Source organism: Podarcis vaucheri, assembly GCF_965113315.1.
Source record: "Podarcis vaucheri genome assembly, chromosome: 13".
Classification (NCBI taxonomy): domain Eukaryota; kingdom Metazoa; phylum Chordata; class Lepidosauria; order Squamata; family Lacertidae; genus Podarcis; species Podarcis vaucheri.
Window position 1 is genome coordinate 17,173,730 of NC_138751.1, and position 16,972 is coordinate 17,190,701.

General features: G+C 49.3%; 1 protein-coding gene across 1 annotated transcript; it reads right to left on the reverse strand.

Moving 5' to 3' along the window:
- Positions 1-10,684: 10,684 nt before the first annotated feature.
- Positions 10,685-16,682, reverse strand: TNFRSF12A (TNF receptor superfamily member 12A). The gene is made up of 5 exons (XM_082195614.1): positions 16,484-16,682; positions 13,776-13,877; positions 12,795-12,929; positions 12,623-12,677; positions 10,685-11,537 (listed from the first exon to the last, which is right to left on the reverse strand). The coding sequence occupies exons 1-4, from the start codon at positions 16,560-16,562 to the stop codon at positions 12,625-12,627; spliced, it is 369 nt and encodes a 122-aa protein (XP_082051740.1). The 5' UTR covers positions 16,563-16,682; the 3' UTR covers positions 10,685-11,537; positions 12,623-12,624.
- Positions 16,683-16,972: the final 290 nt, after the last annotated feature.

The following is a 16,972-nucleotide window of genomic DNA, read 5'->3' on the forward strand; positions in this document are numbered from 1 at the left end:
CAGGTGGAATTTGCAGTCTAGTAACCATCCCTCCCTAGAAGACAGTATATACAGCATGAACCCCAACACAGATGTCAGTGACACTTTTCTGCAGAGGCACAGAAATGCCACAAGGTGGCAGCAGACACTGCAGAGCTGCCATATAACCTGGGTGGCAGAGCCTGTGTCTATATTAGTTATATTAGCTACTTCATAGACATAATATGTGAATAGCAGCCTTTTAAGGACTTGAAACTACCTTATGGTGACTTTACCACCACCACCACAACCCCAAAGCTTATTTACATCACCTGGGGTGATTTACAGATAAGCCATCTTCTGCTGTAGAAATGATCACAATTCCCTCCAGACTGGAATGTTAACAGGTAATATTTGGCAATATTTTTATGCTGTCATTCCTTTAAGAAACTCAAGGCCCTTTTATCCTCACAAGGAGCCTGCGAGGTGGGACAGCCTGAGGCTGTGGAAACACACCATAAAGTTAAAGCACAAAGAATCCTGGGAACTGTAGTTTACGAAAGGCGCTGGGAACTGTTGCTAACTACATTTCCCAGAATTCTTTGGGAAGAGGTGGAGGAAATGTGCCTTAAACTAGCTTTAAATATATGAGTCCGCTAGGCCCCACCAACAGAGGATGCTTTGCCCAGAGACTCCTCAAATCTAGAACTGGTCAGGGAACAAGAATCTGAACTCGGGTCCGACATGTGGTGTAATCTGGGCTGTACCACACGGGTTGTCAACATGAGCTGCTTTGCCCCAGGAGAATCATTCCCAGGGGTTGTGAAGGAAATAATTTCACTGGTTGAATTTCTGCCTCTTATGCACCAATACTGGTGTTATGTACTGAAGTTCTCACCCTGGGCCAGCAGGGGGATACTGTAGATAGTTATGCAAATGAAGGATCGAAAGTGACGTTCAGTGATTGGATAGTTTGTATGCAAATGAAGGATCGAAAGTGACGTTCAGTGATTGGATAGTTTTAGAAAATGGCAACAGTTACATCGTTCTGGAGCTCTATATAAGCAGGCTGACTGAGCTCCTCAGATCACTTCTGTTCCAGCTTACAAGTAAAGAGCTGCTTTGGAAGAATCGCTGTGTCGTCTGATATGTTCGCCCACAACCTAACAACTGCCATCTTGCCAGAAGGAAATGTGACTTGGTCTGTAGCAGTTGTCTGTAAGAAGAAAAAAATGCCAACCTTGTGAACACTATTTATGTGCATTTCCTCATTTTAAACCACACAGAGAAGCATGTTTTGTGACGTCGCTGGAGGACAGGGAGAGGGGAATCACAGAGTGTTTTGGCTTTGAACGGAGGTCCCCTGTGAAATCATAGAGTCTGCGCCACAGAGAGGGAATTATGAAACAAAATCTGGTCAGTAGGTCGGATCCTGGCCTCTCCCATCCCCTGCAGGTGGTTTTGACCAGTGTGTGGTATAGAGATTCCCAAACCTAGCTTCATCCAGGCGGTCTGGGGCATGTTTGCAAAAATGCAATTAAAAATAATCCAGCACGTTACAATTGCTACAGTAAGCAGAAAAAAAATAAGTGGCCTGCCGTGACCCTCAGCAATTTTTAAATCTGTGTGGGACAAAAGTTTGGGAACCAGTGAAAGAAAAGGAGCATGACTGTAGCAGTTAAGGCTGCCAACTGACCTATGGCTTTGACTTTAGATTTGCTTTTCAACACAGGAAAAAGCAGATCAAGCTTTTTTGTGGTGCAGAACAGTCACCTGCTAATCTTCAGGTGAAAATGATTCGGCACAGGAGTAGGGTGCAGTAAAAAAGTTGGCAACCTGGTGCTAATGCTCTTATGGGAAAAAGCCATCAAGGAGTAGCAGTCTGTGTTTTTTTTAAAATAGGAGACCATCTCTTCTGTGTCTTCTCCCTTCGCTTCTTTACCTGTGAAGCAGAACTGCTGTTAAAAGTGTGGGGGTTTTTTTGTGTGAAAGTGGAGTTGCTGAAAAGTACCACATTTCTGCATGGACTCCCATGCCTCCAGCCTTTGTGCCGCAGGCAAAACACAAAACAAAATGTGCATATTTTCTTCCTGGCATGGAGACACAGAGCTAAGAAACTCTTAACTAGCTGAATATTTCCCTTTTTCAGGCAGCTCCCTGAGGGTGCAAGTGCCCTGCCAGGAAATAAAAGGGGCAATCTTTGTAGCTTTCTGAACTTCCAAGAAATGAAACCAGAGCAACGAAACACTTGTTATTAGTTTTTTCCTTTAGGCGCTGCTTGTCGTATTATCAAGCAGATTCTCACAACAGCGCTGTAAAGTAGGTCTTTGTTGCTAAGTAAAGGTAAAAAGGGATGCGGGTGGCGCTGTGGTCTAAAACCACCGAGCCTCTTGGGCTTGCCGATCGGAAGGTCGGCGGTTCGAATTCCTGTGACGGAGTGAGCTCCTGTTGTTCTGTTGCAGCTTCTGCCAACCTAGCAGTTCAAAAGCATGCCAGTGCAAGTAGATAAATAGGTACCACTGCGGCGGGAAGGTAAACAGTGTTTCCATGGGCTCTGGCTTTCGTCATGGTGTTCTGTTGTGCCAGAAGCGGTTTAGTAATGCTGGCCACATGACCCAGAAAGCTGTCTGTGGACCAACGCCGGCTCCCTCGGCCTGAAAAGCGAGATGAGCGCTGCAACCCCAGTGTTGCCTTTGACTGGACTTAACCATCCAGTGGTCCTTTACCTTTTTACCTTTACCTTGTTGCTACTGGCAGGGGCCAGGTGAAGTTGAGAGACACACACAGGCCAAACCAAGATTAGCACTATCTGTAAGGGAGGGAAGCTTCACCTGTTGAATTTCTGCCTGCAGCGCAACAGTTAAGGCCACAGGAGCATTTCAGGATTAAAAGCCCACCTCCCCACCCGGCTTCCGCTCCGGAACTGGACTGCCTGACTCACCCGCCTCTTCAAAGGAGCCTCGCTCCCTTTTCTTTCTTTTTGGCTCCAGTTCCTCTGGAATGTCTGAAATTAATTATTTTGATTAGCAAGTGGCACCGCCGGGGACTGGCTTGAGTGAGAGGGGACCCCCAGCACTCCTGAGACAGCCTGGGAAGGGAAAGTGGACCGGCCCCCCTACCCAAAAAGGAGCGATGGGCTAGGCAGGGAGGGCCGCACACCGAGACACGTGGACTCCCAGCCCGATCTCCTGGGTTCCCTCTGTATGTGAGAGAGAGTCATTTGTTCTCTCCAACTCCCTGCCGACTCTCCTCCTTTCAATCTGTGATTCATTCTGTTGTTCCGGCTGGCTAGCTCCGATCTCCCAGCGCGCGCGCACACAGCCCCACACATTCCTTCCCCATGAGTTTATCCCGTCTGAGCTTTCTCCTCCTCTTCTGCAATTTCCATCTCTTTAATCTTCTCGCGGTTGCCTCTCCCGATTTTTAAATGCAATTTCAAAGTATGGTCCTTTTTAAAAAAAACCTAGCAAAAAAGAAAGAAGAAGAAGAAGAGGATTTCCCATATTTGATGCACGTGTTTCTTCTCCTTCCTTGAAGGTTTGGAAAGCAGAGGCTGGCTGGCCATCTGCCGCGGATGCTTTAGTTGAGATTCCTGCATCTCAGGGGGTTGGACTAGATGACCCCGGGGTGTGCCCTCCAACTCTACAGTTCTATGGTTCTTTGAGGATAGCAACCCTTACACAACAGTCCGTGAGTGTGTGCTTCTTCGGAAGTGAGGCCCATTGTAATGATCAGTAGGGTCTTACTTTCCGTTGTCACCTTATGAAGTCTGTATTAAGCTTTGGTCTATATATGCAGCAAGGGACGCAGATAGCGCTGTGGGTTAAACCACAGAGCCTAGGACTTGCCGATCAGAAGGTTGGCGGTTCGAATCCCTGCGTCGGGGTGAGCTCCCGTTGCTCGGTCCCTGCTCCTGCCAACCTAGCAGTTCGAAAGCACCTAAAAGTGCAAGTAGATAAATAGGTACCGTTCCGGTGGGAAGATAAATGGCATTTCCGAGCGCAGCTCTGGTTCGCCAGAAGCGGCTTAGTCATGCTGGCCACATGACCCGGAAGCTGTACGCTGGCTCCCTCGGCCAGTAAAGGGAGATGAGTGCTGCAACCCCAGAGTCGGTCATGACTGGACCTAATGGTCAGTGGTCCCTTTAACTTTACCTTATATATGCAGCAAAATGAGGGGATCAGAGTTCTGAGGCGGCAGAAGGGATAGTCTCTTATATATATTGTTGCAGGAATTTATGTTTAGGTTGGGGGGGGGTTGCCCCTCCAGCAGATATCATGCACAGGCAGCCCACTACCAAAACCAGCAGAATCGCTTTTGTGACTTTTGTGATTTGTCCCCACAAAACACTTCATCACAGTTTCTTCCTATCTATTCAAAGGGCCTTTGCTGCATGATACCAATGTCGCGACAGGACTCCCACCTGCCACAAGGTGGAACAAGATGGAAGCCCCGAACAAAAGAGCCCCCAAACTTTTATTAGCTGCTAATCCCCATGCTAAAGGGAAAGGGAAAGGGACCCCTGACCATTAGGTCCAGTCGTGGCTGACTCGCGGCGCTCATCTCGCTTTATTGGCCGAGGGAGCCGGCGTACAGCTTCCGGGTCATGTGGCCAGCATGACTCATCCTCTGGTATGAATAACAGGATGGTTTCTTGGTCTTTAAGTGATGGGTTGCACCAACTGCACCACTTGGGGGGGGGGAGAGGATTTTTTGTACAAAAATATCCTCAAAGGAATGGGAGAGAAGCAAACAGTTAAAATGGAAATAAATACTTTTTAAAAAACTGGAGTAGCATTTTGCAGGTTGGGGTAAGAGGTGCAAAGGCGGAAGACGGCTGGCTTAAGGTGATGAGTAAGTTCACAGTTGTGATGATTCAACCTGTTCCAGACAGTCTGTTTATTGAGTGTTTATCCGGAGCTGTTTGCACAGAGACTAGATAGCACCAGCCGTTTGTTGAGAATTCCTTCTGATTTATTGGGCGAGAGGCTGGGAGCAAATCCCCCCCCCCCACAATTTCCAGTCCATTTCCCCAACTATTTCTTTACCACTAAAAGTCAAATTTGGCGGGGAGGGAAGCAGGTTTGTTATGCGAGGCCTCCAAATCAACCTGATTTTTATTTATTTATTTAACTTTTATCAATGTGGCAAAACACAGATACAAAACTTTCCCACCATAGGCACATGTATAAATAAGCATAAACCACTTCTAAAAAACCCAACTTCTTTGCCCTGCCACATGCACTCTTAATGACAGCATTTGATTTAACCCTGTGTCTATTATGCCCAGTTATTTTTCAATGCAATTTACCGCAGGCATCTGTTTCATCATTTCTTCTCTGATAATTTTATAGAGGTGCATCGCAATGGTTAATTTTATGATCTCCGATTGCTCCCAGGTTTTCCTGATTAATCCTATTCGTTGTAGTGCTCTATTTTCATGTTTTAGCATAGTATATGCTTCCTTGCAATGGTTGCTGCATGTTAGACTTGTGTTTGGTATTTCACAACCCTCTCCTGTCCTGAATTTTTGGTATGTGATTGAATCTCATCCAGAAATAGCGACAGTCTGGAAGCGCCTTTAGTAATCAGCTAGTCATGGGAATTATCCCCGTATCTGTAAACACAGTGGGGTTAGATGTTGGATAGCATCTTCTTGAATACTGGGAGCAATCTGTCCCTATTTGGATAGGGATGTCACTTGTGGGGTGATTGGCCCCCACATTTTTGCCTTGGCCAAAATAATGCATGAAAAGGGTTTACTTCCCAGCAGAACACTCGACACTTCAACCCAGAAATTTTTGGAGTTGGATGTACAGTGGACGCTCGGGTTGCGAACGTGATCTGTGTGGAAAGCGCGTTCACATCCCACAGCGTCACGTCTGCGTACGCAATGGTTGTGATTCGGCGCTTCTGCGCATATGCAAAGCGTGATTTAGCGCTTCTGCACATTCGCGACCGCTGAAACCTGGAAGCAACCCGTTCTGGAACTTCTGGGTTTTGGCGCGTCCATAACCCAAAAAAATGCAACCTGAAGCGTCTGTAACCCGAGGTATGACTGTACAGTGGTACCTCAGGTTACATACTCTTCAGGTTACAGACTCCGCTAACCCAGAAATAGTACCTCGGGTTAAGAACCTTGCTTCAGGATGAGAACAGAAATCACGCAGCGGCAGCTGGAGGCCCCATTAGCTAAAGTGGTGCTTCAGGTTAAGAACAGTTTCAGGTTAAGAACGGACCTCCATAACGAATTAAGTACTTAACCCGAGGTGCCACTGTATGTTGGAGAATGATGAACCATCTCTCTTAGGCCGTATTCACACCATACATTTATAACACTGAGATACCACTTTTAACACTCATTAAACCATTCTGGCAACTGTAGTTTGTTAGGGGTGCTGAGAGATTTGAGGAGACCAGTATTCCCCTCACAGAGCTACAATTCCTAAAGTTCCTCATGAACACAAGAGTGATTGTTCAACTCTGTATCCTTCAGTGGGGACGCAGGTGGAGCTGTGGTCTAAACCACTGAGCCTCTTGGACTTGCCGATTGGAAGGTCAGCAGTTCCAATCCCCATGGCAAGGTGAGCTCCCGTCGCTCTGTCCTAGCTCCTGCCAACCTAGCAGTTAAAAAGCACACCAGTGCAAGTAGATAAATAGGTACCAGTAAATGGTGTTTCTGTGCACTCACGGTGTCCCAGCCACATGACCTGGAAAGCTGCCTGTGGACAAACGCCGGCTCCCTTGGCCTGAAAGCAACCCCATGGTCACCTTTGACTGGACTTAACCGTCCAGGGGTCCTTTACTTTTACCTATCTTCTTAAATTTGATCCCTCCCACAATTCAACCCGATCAAAGTGGTCCTTTACCCACATTACTAAGGGCACTTTCAGACTGCTGCTATTTTGGGGTGAGATTCAACCACATACTGGCAAATTCAGGTTGCACCATTACAATGGAGAATATTTACCCAGCAATCACCTGACAGTTTGCAATAAGGAAAGTGATGGGGAAACAGACGGGAAAATGTGGGATAATGACATTTAACCTCCCCACAAACAAATCAGGATGAAAATAGCCAGTGTAGCCTCACCACCCTGTAAACAACTCAGGATCATGTATGCTCAATAAGCAGGCCATCTGGAAGCAGCCAAGAACTGAGAATTAAGCAATCTTTTTTATTCGGTCTACAAAAAAGTTTCATCTATTTCAGGTGTTTGAACCCCACGATGCTTTAAAGCAACCGGTGACCAACATCCCACCCCCCTTCTTATTCCCAGAGAGACCAGGGCTAGTTAGGGCCAGTTGTAGCTTCATTTTCTTTTTAAAGACACTCTTAAGATTTTGCTTTTTAAAATTGTTCTTGCCTCTTCAAGTTCTTTGCTGCTGAAGTTCCAAGCTCCGCTGCTATGAAGTTACACTTGTCGATCCCTGAGCTATATTAAGCTCTCTTACAATACAGAACAGACGTTCTCTCAGTGGATCGACATCACCTCATTTTTAGTTTATTTATAAAAATCTCACACACCTTAAGAGTTCAAATAGAGTTGGTCTGACCTGCTTCACAGACAACATCTCTGTGGGGGGGGGGACTAGACTGATTGAAGGGGTTTTTGTAGCAGACTTTGGACTGATCTCTGCAGTCGGAGGGAGGCTCAGGTGTTGAGAGCTTCCTTTGCCCCCCTCCCAAGTCACGCTCTCCCTCCCTCTCTGGCTCAAGCTGCCCCACCACCTTCAGATGACTCACTGGGTGGTGTCAGCGGACAGGCTGGTATGAACTAAGGGGACAGGAATGTGCAGCCAGCGAGGCCATAAGGGCAAGTGCAAGGAAAAGAGAGGGAGAGGGTGAGTGAGTCACAGGGTGAGCTGGGGGGGGGGGAGAAGAGGAGAAAGGAAATTATGGGGGAGGAGGGGAGGACCCAGCCAAAGGCTTTTAAAGGACAGAAATCGGGAAGTGAAGAATAAAATTAAAGAAGAGAAGAGCCGGGGGAGAGACGGGAGATTGCAGAAGCATTTAATGGTTATGTGGCTTGGTTAATAAGCATTTCCTTACCTCCCCCTGCCGCAACTTGGCCGTCTTCCAAGTGATCCCAAGCAGAGCGTTAGGAGACACAGCGTGGTAAAAAAAATAAGAATCGAACCTGCAAGCTTGGCATTATCAGCACTATGCTCTCATCAACCGAGTTGAGCTATGAGCATCAAGAGAAAATTAAACCGAGGCTGCAGTCCTATATATGCAAGCGGGGTTTGTATGTATCATAGCCAGCATGTGTACAGACCCTCATAATAATAGTAATAATTGGAGAAGCCGTAATAAGAAGCAACCGGAGCAAAGAAGCCACTGCTCAGGGAATCAGAACAAGTTGCTGCCTGGTGTGCAAACACTACTCTTGCAGGTGCTGCTGAGCCAATGTTACCGGGCGAGAAAGCGCCACCAAAGATGAGGTGCCACCACTACTAAGGCCCTGCCGCCCGCCATTACCTGCCTGACATTTGAAGGTGCAGCTACGCAGAGCAGGGCCTCTGTTGACCTTTGAAAAGAACAGGCAGGCACACCTGGGAGACTGTAGCCTTCCATGTACACAAGGGGGGGGATGGGAAACCTGGAAGAGGTCCTATGATGAGAGCTGGGGAGCTGGGAGGAGGCTTCTTACATCTAAGAAGCCACTGGGTGAGATACGCCCCAGAAAGGTAATGGGGTGCAAGCACAATTTCCATGAGTGCAGGTAGCCAACCATTAGACGCCGTGCTTTGTCTGTGGAGGAAGCTGATTAAAGGCAATTACAACAGCCAACCCCAGCCTTTCAAAGTGCCGACAGCAGCTCACGCGGTCTCCCAAGTTCAGGCCTGCTCTGTTCCTAAGGAGAGAGCTACATCAAGGTGCCTTCGGGCTATGCTCTGGATGTAAAGGAAGACAGGAAACCACCCAAACAGCTGCTGCCCTCCCAACCATGCCCTCCCTCCCCATCCAAAGGGAAGAAAGCTTCAGTGATTTCACTGCGTTTCTGGGACCACTCAAGGCTTGAAAAGGGCCAGAGCTCAGCTTGAGGCAGCCAGGGAATGGCAGGGAAGAAGGGACTCTTTGGGGAAAATGAGTTCTTGAGAATAGGCAAGTATTTCTCCTTTTTTTTTTACAGGAGTGTCCATGATGAGGGATGGGTCTACTGTGAAGCTAAAGCTTCAGGGCCTCTAATCCCAGAGGGAACCCCAAAAGCAACTTATAAAATGATGGGTCTAGCCGCACGACTCAAACGAATTGTTTTTGTTGTTGTCTCTACAGTGGTACCTCTAGTTAAGAACTTAGTTCGTTCTGCAGGTCTGTTCTTAACCTGAAACTGTTCTTAACCTGAGGTACCACTTTAGCTAATGGGGTGCGCCACTGCCGCACAATTTCTTTTCTCACCCTGAAGCAAAGTTCTTAACCTGAGGTACTATTTCTGGGTTAGCGGAGTCTGTAACCTGAAGTGTCTGTAACCCAAGGTACCACTGTATTTCAACAACCCCAAAGATTGGGAGTCAGTGGTGGTGATCTGTCATGGAACCCCCTTGAAGAAGGTAACACGGGTTACTCATACCTCATTCTTGGTTGCGAAGGGGCAGTTCAAGCTTCAGGACCCAAAAACTGGCTTTGCCAGTTCAGCTATGCTGCCTTCTGGTTCCCCTCCTAGTCCAAGGAATGGGGACAATTCAGGCAAGTCAGACCTGCAGCCCCCCTGCCCGCAAAGTCCTTATACGGCAAGGGACAGGGAACCCAATGGCCCTCTAGGTGTTCATAGCATAGCATAGCACTGTAGAGTTGGAAGGGACCCTGAGGATCATCTAGTCCAACCCCCTGCAATGCAGGAATACGCAGCTGGTCCATACAGGGATCGAACCTGCAACCTTGGTGTTATCAGCACCATGGTCTAACCAACTGAGCTATCCAGGCATCTCTTGTCATCCCTGACCCACTGGCCTCACTGGCTGGGACTGATGGGAGTTGGAGGGCCACAGACCGCCCACTTCTGCTGTAAGGATTCCTCATTCATTACAGTGGTGTCTCGCAAGACGAAAAGAATCTCTGTGATTCTCTTCGTCTAGGTTTTTTCGTCTTGCGAAGCAAGCCCATTGACGGATTAGCAGATTAGCGCTATTAGCGGCTTATCGGATCAGCTGATAAGCGGCTTAGAAAAAGGGGGGGGGGAGGAAAAAAACCCCGCAGGAACTTGCAAGACATTTTCGTCTTGCGAAGCAAGCCCATAGCAGATTCGTTTTGCGAAGCACCTCCAAAACGGAAAACTCTTTCGTCTAGCGAGTTTTCCGTCTTGCAAGGCATTCATCCTGCGGGGCACCACTGTATATACATAATGCTCTGAGCACTCTAATAATAATAATAATAATTCAGGCAGCTTCCCATTTACGCAGGGGTTACGTTCAAAGGCACAACACGTTTAAGTGAAATTGTGTATATGGCAGACACCATTGAAAAAGCTTGCAAACACCCTCTAAACCTCCGGAACCCCTTCTTAAAGGAAACCCTTTAAGAAACCAGCAGCACTATTGGGACTGGACTTGCAAAGGCTCGTGGGATTGCTGGACACTGTGTCTGCACCGTTTTTGTTTGCCCCCTTAAGTGCCACTTCTGGGTGTGGGGTGACACACATGTAAATAGTGAGTTGCCCGCATAAAACGCTGTCGAGTATTCAGTCGTGCCGCCACTTTCGTAACCGAAATAAAGCACCCCTCGTTTCATCGATAATTAATTCTATTTTTTATTTAAATCCACAAACTCTGGTTCATGAAACGACATGCTGTTCCCCACCCCCCTCCCCGTGCCTGAAAATCACACCCATAAAATTAAACGTTAGAGATATAAATAGCAGTGTCTCTCTGCTTGAGCACCAGGGGCAGAGGAGAAACAGGAAGAACTGAGGGTAGTGGGGTCTTGTGGCTCCTTGCGTGGTGGCCCAGCCACCGCGCAAGAGGCTCAGTTGAAAAGACAGTCCCTGCTGCTCTCCTGGAGAGCCTTAGCACCCAAATAAGACTTCTCTATATACAGATAATCTAAGAATCACATTCATTGTTAGCCCTAAGATGCTCCGCAGCGGGAAACGGCACAGGCGATGCCGTGACCTTCCTAGCAAAAAGTGACCTAGCTGGGAAGACTTGGCAGCTGAAAAGCTCTCTCTGCAGCTGACTCCCCAGCATGAAATTTCATCTCCCCAATATGGGGCATTAAGATCGTGGGGCACCAGAGGGAAAAAGAGAGACATTTTCCCCCCACCCATTTTGCTCCTCCCCTAACACTGAAAAATTTAGAGGGAGATGGATGTGCCGTTCCAAAGGGGGGAAACAAATACTTTTCTTTTCCTTTCCCGAAATGTACAGAAGGTTAAGAAGGCGGAAGACCTCCCCACACACCACGTTGCCCCCCCCCCAAGGTGAGTGAGTGAGTGAGTCAGTTGGCATGTGTGCAAAAGTGTAAGGCCCCTGCAGGGCCAAAGGAAAACGTCCTGTCCGGATTCTTCAGGAAAAGTCAGAGGTAATGAAGAGGCTGGATTTATCTCTTCTCTTGCGCTTGAAATGTCGACCAAGATGATCTGTGGGGCGGGAGAGAAAAGAATGGGTTGTCAAAGGCATGGAGACAAAGTGGGATGTAGGCAGAGAGCTGCTTCCATGTAAAAATACGTATTGTTAGAAGCTGAGGCTCCAATACTTTGGGCACCTCATGAGAAGAGAAGACTCCCTGGAAAAGACCCTGATGTTGGGAAAGATTGAGGGCACAAGGAGAAGGGGACGACAGAGGAAGAGATGGTTGGACAGTGTTCTCGAAGCTACCAGCATGAGTTGGACCAAACTGCGGGAGGCAGTGGAAGACAGGAATGCCTGGCGTGCTCTGGTCCATGGGGTCACGAAGAGTCGGACATGACTAAACGACTAAACAACAACAAGCAGGATTCAAACCCGTGCCTCCAGGTGAGAGCTGCAACTTGAGCCTTAGGCCCCTCAGCCATCCTGGCTATAAGACTCCCATCATATCCAGGTTGGGGAAGGTGGGCTTAAGAGTGACCCAGGTCCAAAGCATGCTGGGTAATTTTGGGCCAGACACCATCTTTCAGGGTATCCTATTTCCCAGAGCTGTTGTGAGGGTTAGAGACCAGAGTTCTGTTTATGCTGCTCTGAGAAAGGGCATTTATTTATCAGATAAAAAGACCCGCCCCCCCCCCGGGTTGAGATTTGAGAAACAACCACTTGGCTTGGCCAGGAGAGCTGGACGCTGAGAGGCTGGGGGGCCATTTGTCATAGATGCTTCAGTTCATATTCCTGCATGGCAGAGCATTGAACTAGATCGCAGTCAGAATCTCTCCCAACTCTACGATTCTATGATCCCCACAACTGAATCTATGCCTTGTTAAAGAAAACCCTATCTGCAACCATCAGTCCTCCTAATTTAATAAATACTCCTGCAAACGCATATTGTCGTTTTCTCAAACCCAGTTTTGGGATTATGGGAATGGAGGAAGAGGAAAAGCCTGGAGACATTACCCAGCTTTCCCCCTACAGCTCTTGAGGACTATAAACTTGGCTCTGTTTTTTAAGTGAAAGATGCTAAGTTAATGCAGCTGGCAGAAGCGAGCGGGGTAGGGTGGAGCTGTGGTTACAGACTGGAAGCATCCATTCTTACCTTCAGTGTATCAGCGATTCCTGAGCTGAATGGCCTCCGGTCTCTTCAATTGGTGCTGGAAATAGAGAAGGCAAAGTTTAGCCATAAGTGCGGGGGCGGGGGTCTCTGCTGTCGAGATGCTCCCAGGAAAGACTCCAGTTTAGGGTTAGATAACGGGAAAGAAGCGACTTACTGGTGAATTTCTCCCGCCGTCGGCAGCGGGCATAGATTATGATGCCACCTATCAAAACCGCCAGCGTTAAGGCACCCAGAGATGCTCCCACCATAAGCCACATATTGAAGTTGTCTGGGAGTTGAGGGTCTCCGCCTGCCAGAGAGAAGAGAGAGGGAAGGGTTAAAATCAGCCTGATCCGCTTCTGATCCCAGCACTTCCTCCTGGGGCTCCCCTCAGACGAGAGAGTCTCTTAACAATTTGAACCAGACTTGTCTTCAACAAACATCCCCTTTTCCTTCCTGCTAAACCATTTCCCACAAGGCCAGTCGCTTGGCCCACGGCTGGAAGAGGAACGAAATGGTGCCAAAAATAAAAAGTTGCAAATCTCAGCTTCGAATTCAGGCTGATCTTTTTCTTTTCAAGCCGCAGGCTTTTTGGAGACCAGATTTCAGCACACACTTATGCCAGCTGGGAGGAGAAGGGGGTGCAGGGAGAAGAGAAGCAAAACAAACCCCCAAACGAAAAAAATAATGTTTTTCAAATTCTGTTTAATGCGATGAAGATCTCTATGTACATTTGATATTTGGCCCTCCTCTCCCTGGATTCATGCCAGTTTTTCTGTACCTGCCATGCACAGAGTCCTTCACCCTTCAGTGTCAGTGCGGTGTAGTGGGTAGAGAATGTTAGATTAGGGCCCGGGTTCGAATTTCCGTTCAGCCATAAAGCTTGCTGGGTGGAGGGGTGACACGCAGGCCTATCACTATCTTATAGCCTGGCTTAAAGGGCTGTTGTGAAGGCAATGGAAGGAGGGGCATGAAATAGAGAGGGGTTTCGGTGCAGAAAGCTACCATTCCTGGTTTCCTGCCCTCAATCCCCCCCCCCCAAATCCCAGTTCTACTCTCACAAATGGCTTGTCAATATAAGAAGTCAATGCAGCTGGAGCAACCCAAGGTTCCTGCCCCAGTGCATGCTGCGTAAGGGTTGGTGCCGGCCACTCACATGTGGTGCAAAAGTCATTCTTGTTTTGACGCTGGCAGACAGAGCAGTCCATGCATTTCTCCAGATCTGGGCTCCAAGACTGGCCTCCGGGGCACACGGAAGCTGGAGGGGGGGGAGAGAAAAGGAAAATTTAGGCAGGAGTCTCTTGGCTGTGGAAGCACTGACATCTGTATCAGCCTAATCTTCCTCACAGGGTGGTTGTGAGGATAAAATGAGGAGAGTTACATATACCACCTTGAGGTACTTGGAGGAAAAGGTGGTTGTTGTTGAAAGGTGGTGGTTGTTATTGTTATTATTATTATTATTACTATTATTATTATTACTATTCTTATTATTGTATTATTATTATGGCTGGGTTTCCCAGCCACTCTGGGCGGCTTACAGCATACAGTGGTACCTCGGGTTACATACGCTTCAGGTTACAGACTCCGCTAACCCAGAAATAGTGCTTCAGGATGAGAACAGAAATCGTGCTCCAGCAGCGCAGCGGCAGCAGGAGGCCCCATTAGCTGAAGTGGTGCTTCAGGTTAAGAACAGTTTCAGGTTAAGAACGGACCTCCAGAATGAATTAAGTACTTAACCCAAGGTACCACTGTATATAAAAACATAATGAAACATCAAACTTGAAAAACATGAACGTTGCTAGTGTATACAGATGTTTTGGTAAGTTACATCCAGCAGGTTTATACCACTGTAAGAGTCATGACTCCCCCCCCCCCCCAGAACAAGATTCCTGGGAACTGTAGTTTACCCACATACAGAGAGCTACAATTCCAAACAGCCTTAGCTATGGTTCCCAGCAAAGGTGCCAACTTGAATAAAATATGGGGGGGGGGCAGGTAAGCCCTGCCCCACATAATTGATCACATGATGTGACACACACACACCATTTGAATGGAAATGCCCATCAACTTTCTGGGGGGGGGAATGGCCCCCTCAAATATTTTTTTGGGGGGGTGAAAGGACCTCGGCCCCTAGGAGTTGGCTCTATGTTCCGTGGAGGGAAGCCATGGGTGTTAAAGTGGCATGAATGTGCTTTAAATGGATGGTGTGGATGTGACATCCGTGTTGGCCGGCTCTGCTGCCCTCCCAAACCAGCCTGGAAAGGCTACAAGCCAGGGAGAGATGAAGGGGGGGGGTTGGGGGGCGGGATTGGCAAGCAGGCTTCTTTGGAAGCCAGGCCCGCTGGGCTCATTGCAGCCTCTGGACTCCCGAGCAAATCGCGGCTTAGGAGGAGCGCGCTGTAAAAGGAGCCGGGGTGGGAGGGAGAGAAAGACGATTAGGGAGAAGCTGAATGAATGAAAGCGACCAAGCGACAAGTCAGAACATGAAGACGCTTAACAGCTGAATGAAAAAGAAGAAAAAGATCCATGCGCGAGGCTCTCCTGTCCCTCCCCCCTCCCATGACATGAGGGTCTATTTCCAGAGGGGTAACGTCAGTAGGGAAAGGGGTGTCGTGTTTCGCCCCGAAACCTGAACTAGACCCGAGCAGCAGTAGCAGCAGGAGAGCATCGGGGGGTCAAGACTGAGAGCATCACGTGGCGAAGTTGTGGCGCGGGGGAGGACAGGGACCCCCTCCCCCCTTTCAAGTGACTTCATTGATAAAATATGCCCCGTGCAAGCGAGCAAACAGATGGCGCCGGGCCCAGAAGTGGAACGAAAGAGACGGTGGGGCGGAGCCGGTGGGTGAGTCACCATGTGGGTCGCCTGATGCAGCGGACGTCAGATTTCTCTCTCCCCACCCCCCAGGCCCCCAATTGTCCGCTGCCCGGATCCGGCTCTCCTGTCCCAGTTTTCTCACTTGTGACTCGCGGGGAAAAAGGAAACTTTCACCCGCAAGGCAGCCAATGGGGAGGCGGCGCTGGCCGAGGGGGCGTGGCACCGAACTCATGGAAATTCCAACGCGGACCCGAGTCGCTTCTGCCATTGATCTTCTTTTCGCGGGGGGGGGGGGCTCCGCGCCATTAACTCGCGGAAATCGTGAGTGTCGAGAGCGCCTCTGGGCATGGGCAGACGGCCTTCCCTTTCCTAGGCGGGCTAGAACCCCGCCCCCTCTCCCCATCGCCTCTGCTGTGGATTAAGCCGGGATGGGGGGGGGGGTCCGTTCCAAACATTGGACTCGTCACTTTCCCTGTCCCCGCAGCTATGTGTCGTTGGCAGCTCCGCTACAGGCAAACATTCAACAGGTCGAGCCCTCTCTCAGACGCGAATGGTTTAAAAGGTTGCACCTGTTGAAATTCTGCCTGGAGAGCAACTGTTAGAGAAGCACAAGAGAGGGCGGCAGCTTTACACCCCCGCAGAGGAAGGGATGGAAACGCCGCTACGTCTAGACACAGGGCTGGTGAACGGAGTTCTCTGTGATCATACTCGCTTGGCCCCTTCGTATCTGGGTTGCTTTGCCACTTCGCGTTCTCGGGGGGAGAGCCCAACAGCCCCCATCCCTAGCCCACCCCGTCGTCAAAGATCCAGTATTCTCAGGTGGGGCTGGGACGCCGGAGAGCCGCTACACTGTCAGTAGTAGTAAGATCGATGGACTAGCAGGCGGCGGAGGAAGTTCAACCGGTACAGCCTCCCCATCTGCATGCCCGGGAGAAAAAGTTTCACCTCCTTGCCTCCTGCCCGCCTTGGCTTTATAGCTGTGAAGGCGGCTGGGTGAGGCGACACCACTCCAGACCATCCCACCCGGCCGCTTCCGGAGACCCCTTTACCTGGAACCGGCTCTCCCGAGGCTATCCTGCAGAGGAAGGGGAAAAGCCCCACCAGGACGGCTCCCAAAGGCAGCAGCATCTCTCGACCGCTCTCCCTGCGTCCGAGGATGAGGAAAAGGAGCGACTGAACCGCTGGTCTGTCTGTGACTCAGCTCCAAAGACTTTCCTCGGCTCACTATAGAGACGCCCACGCAGATCCGGAAGGCCAGGATTGGCGGGCAAGGAGCCAGGACTCCTGGGCTCCATCCTTTGATCTGGGAAGGGGGCGGGGGGGGCTGTCTAGCAAGTTAAAGCAGGAAAAGCTCAGAGCGAGAAATTGTGGATTTTCTGGGCAGGGCAACGAGTCGCCTGGATTTAACCGGGGACTGGGAGGCGGGAGAGCTGGGTGCCGCCAGGACTCCTGGGTTCCCCAGAAGGAGGGTCCCGCTGAGGTTTTTGGTTTTTCCTTTAACCCACAAAAACAAACCCTACAGCCTGTTTCATGCTGCT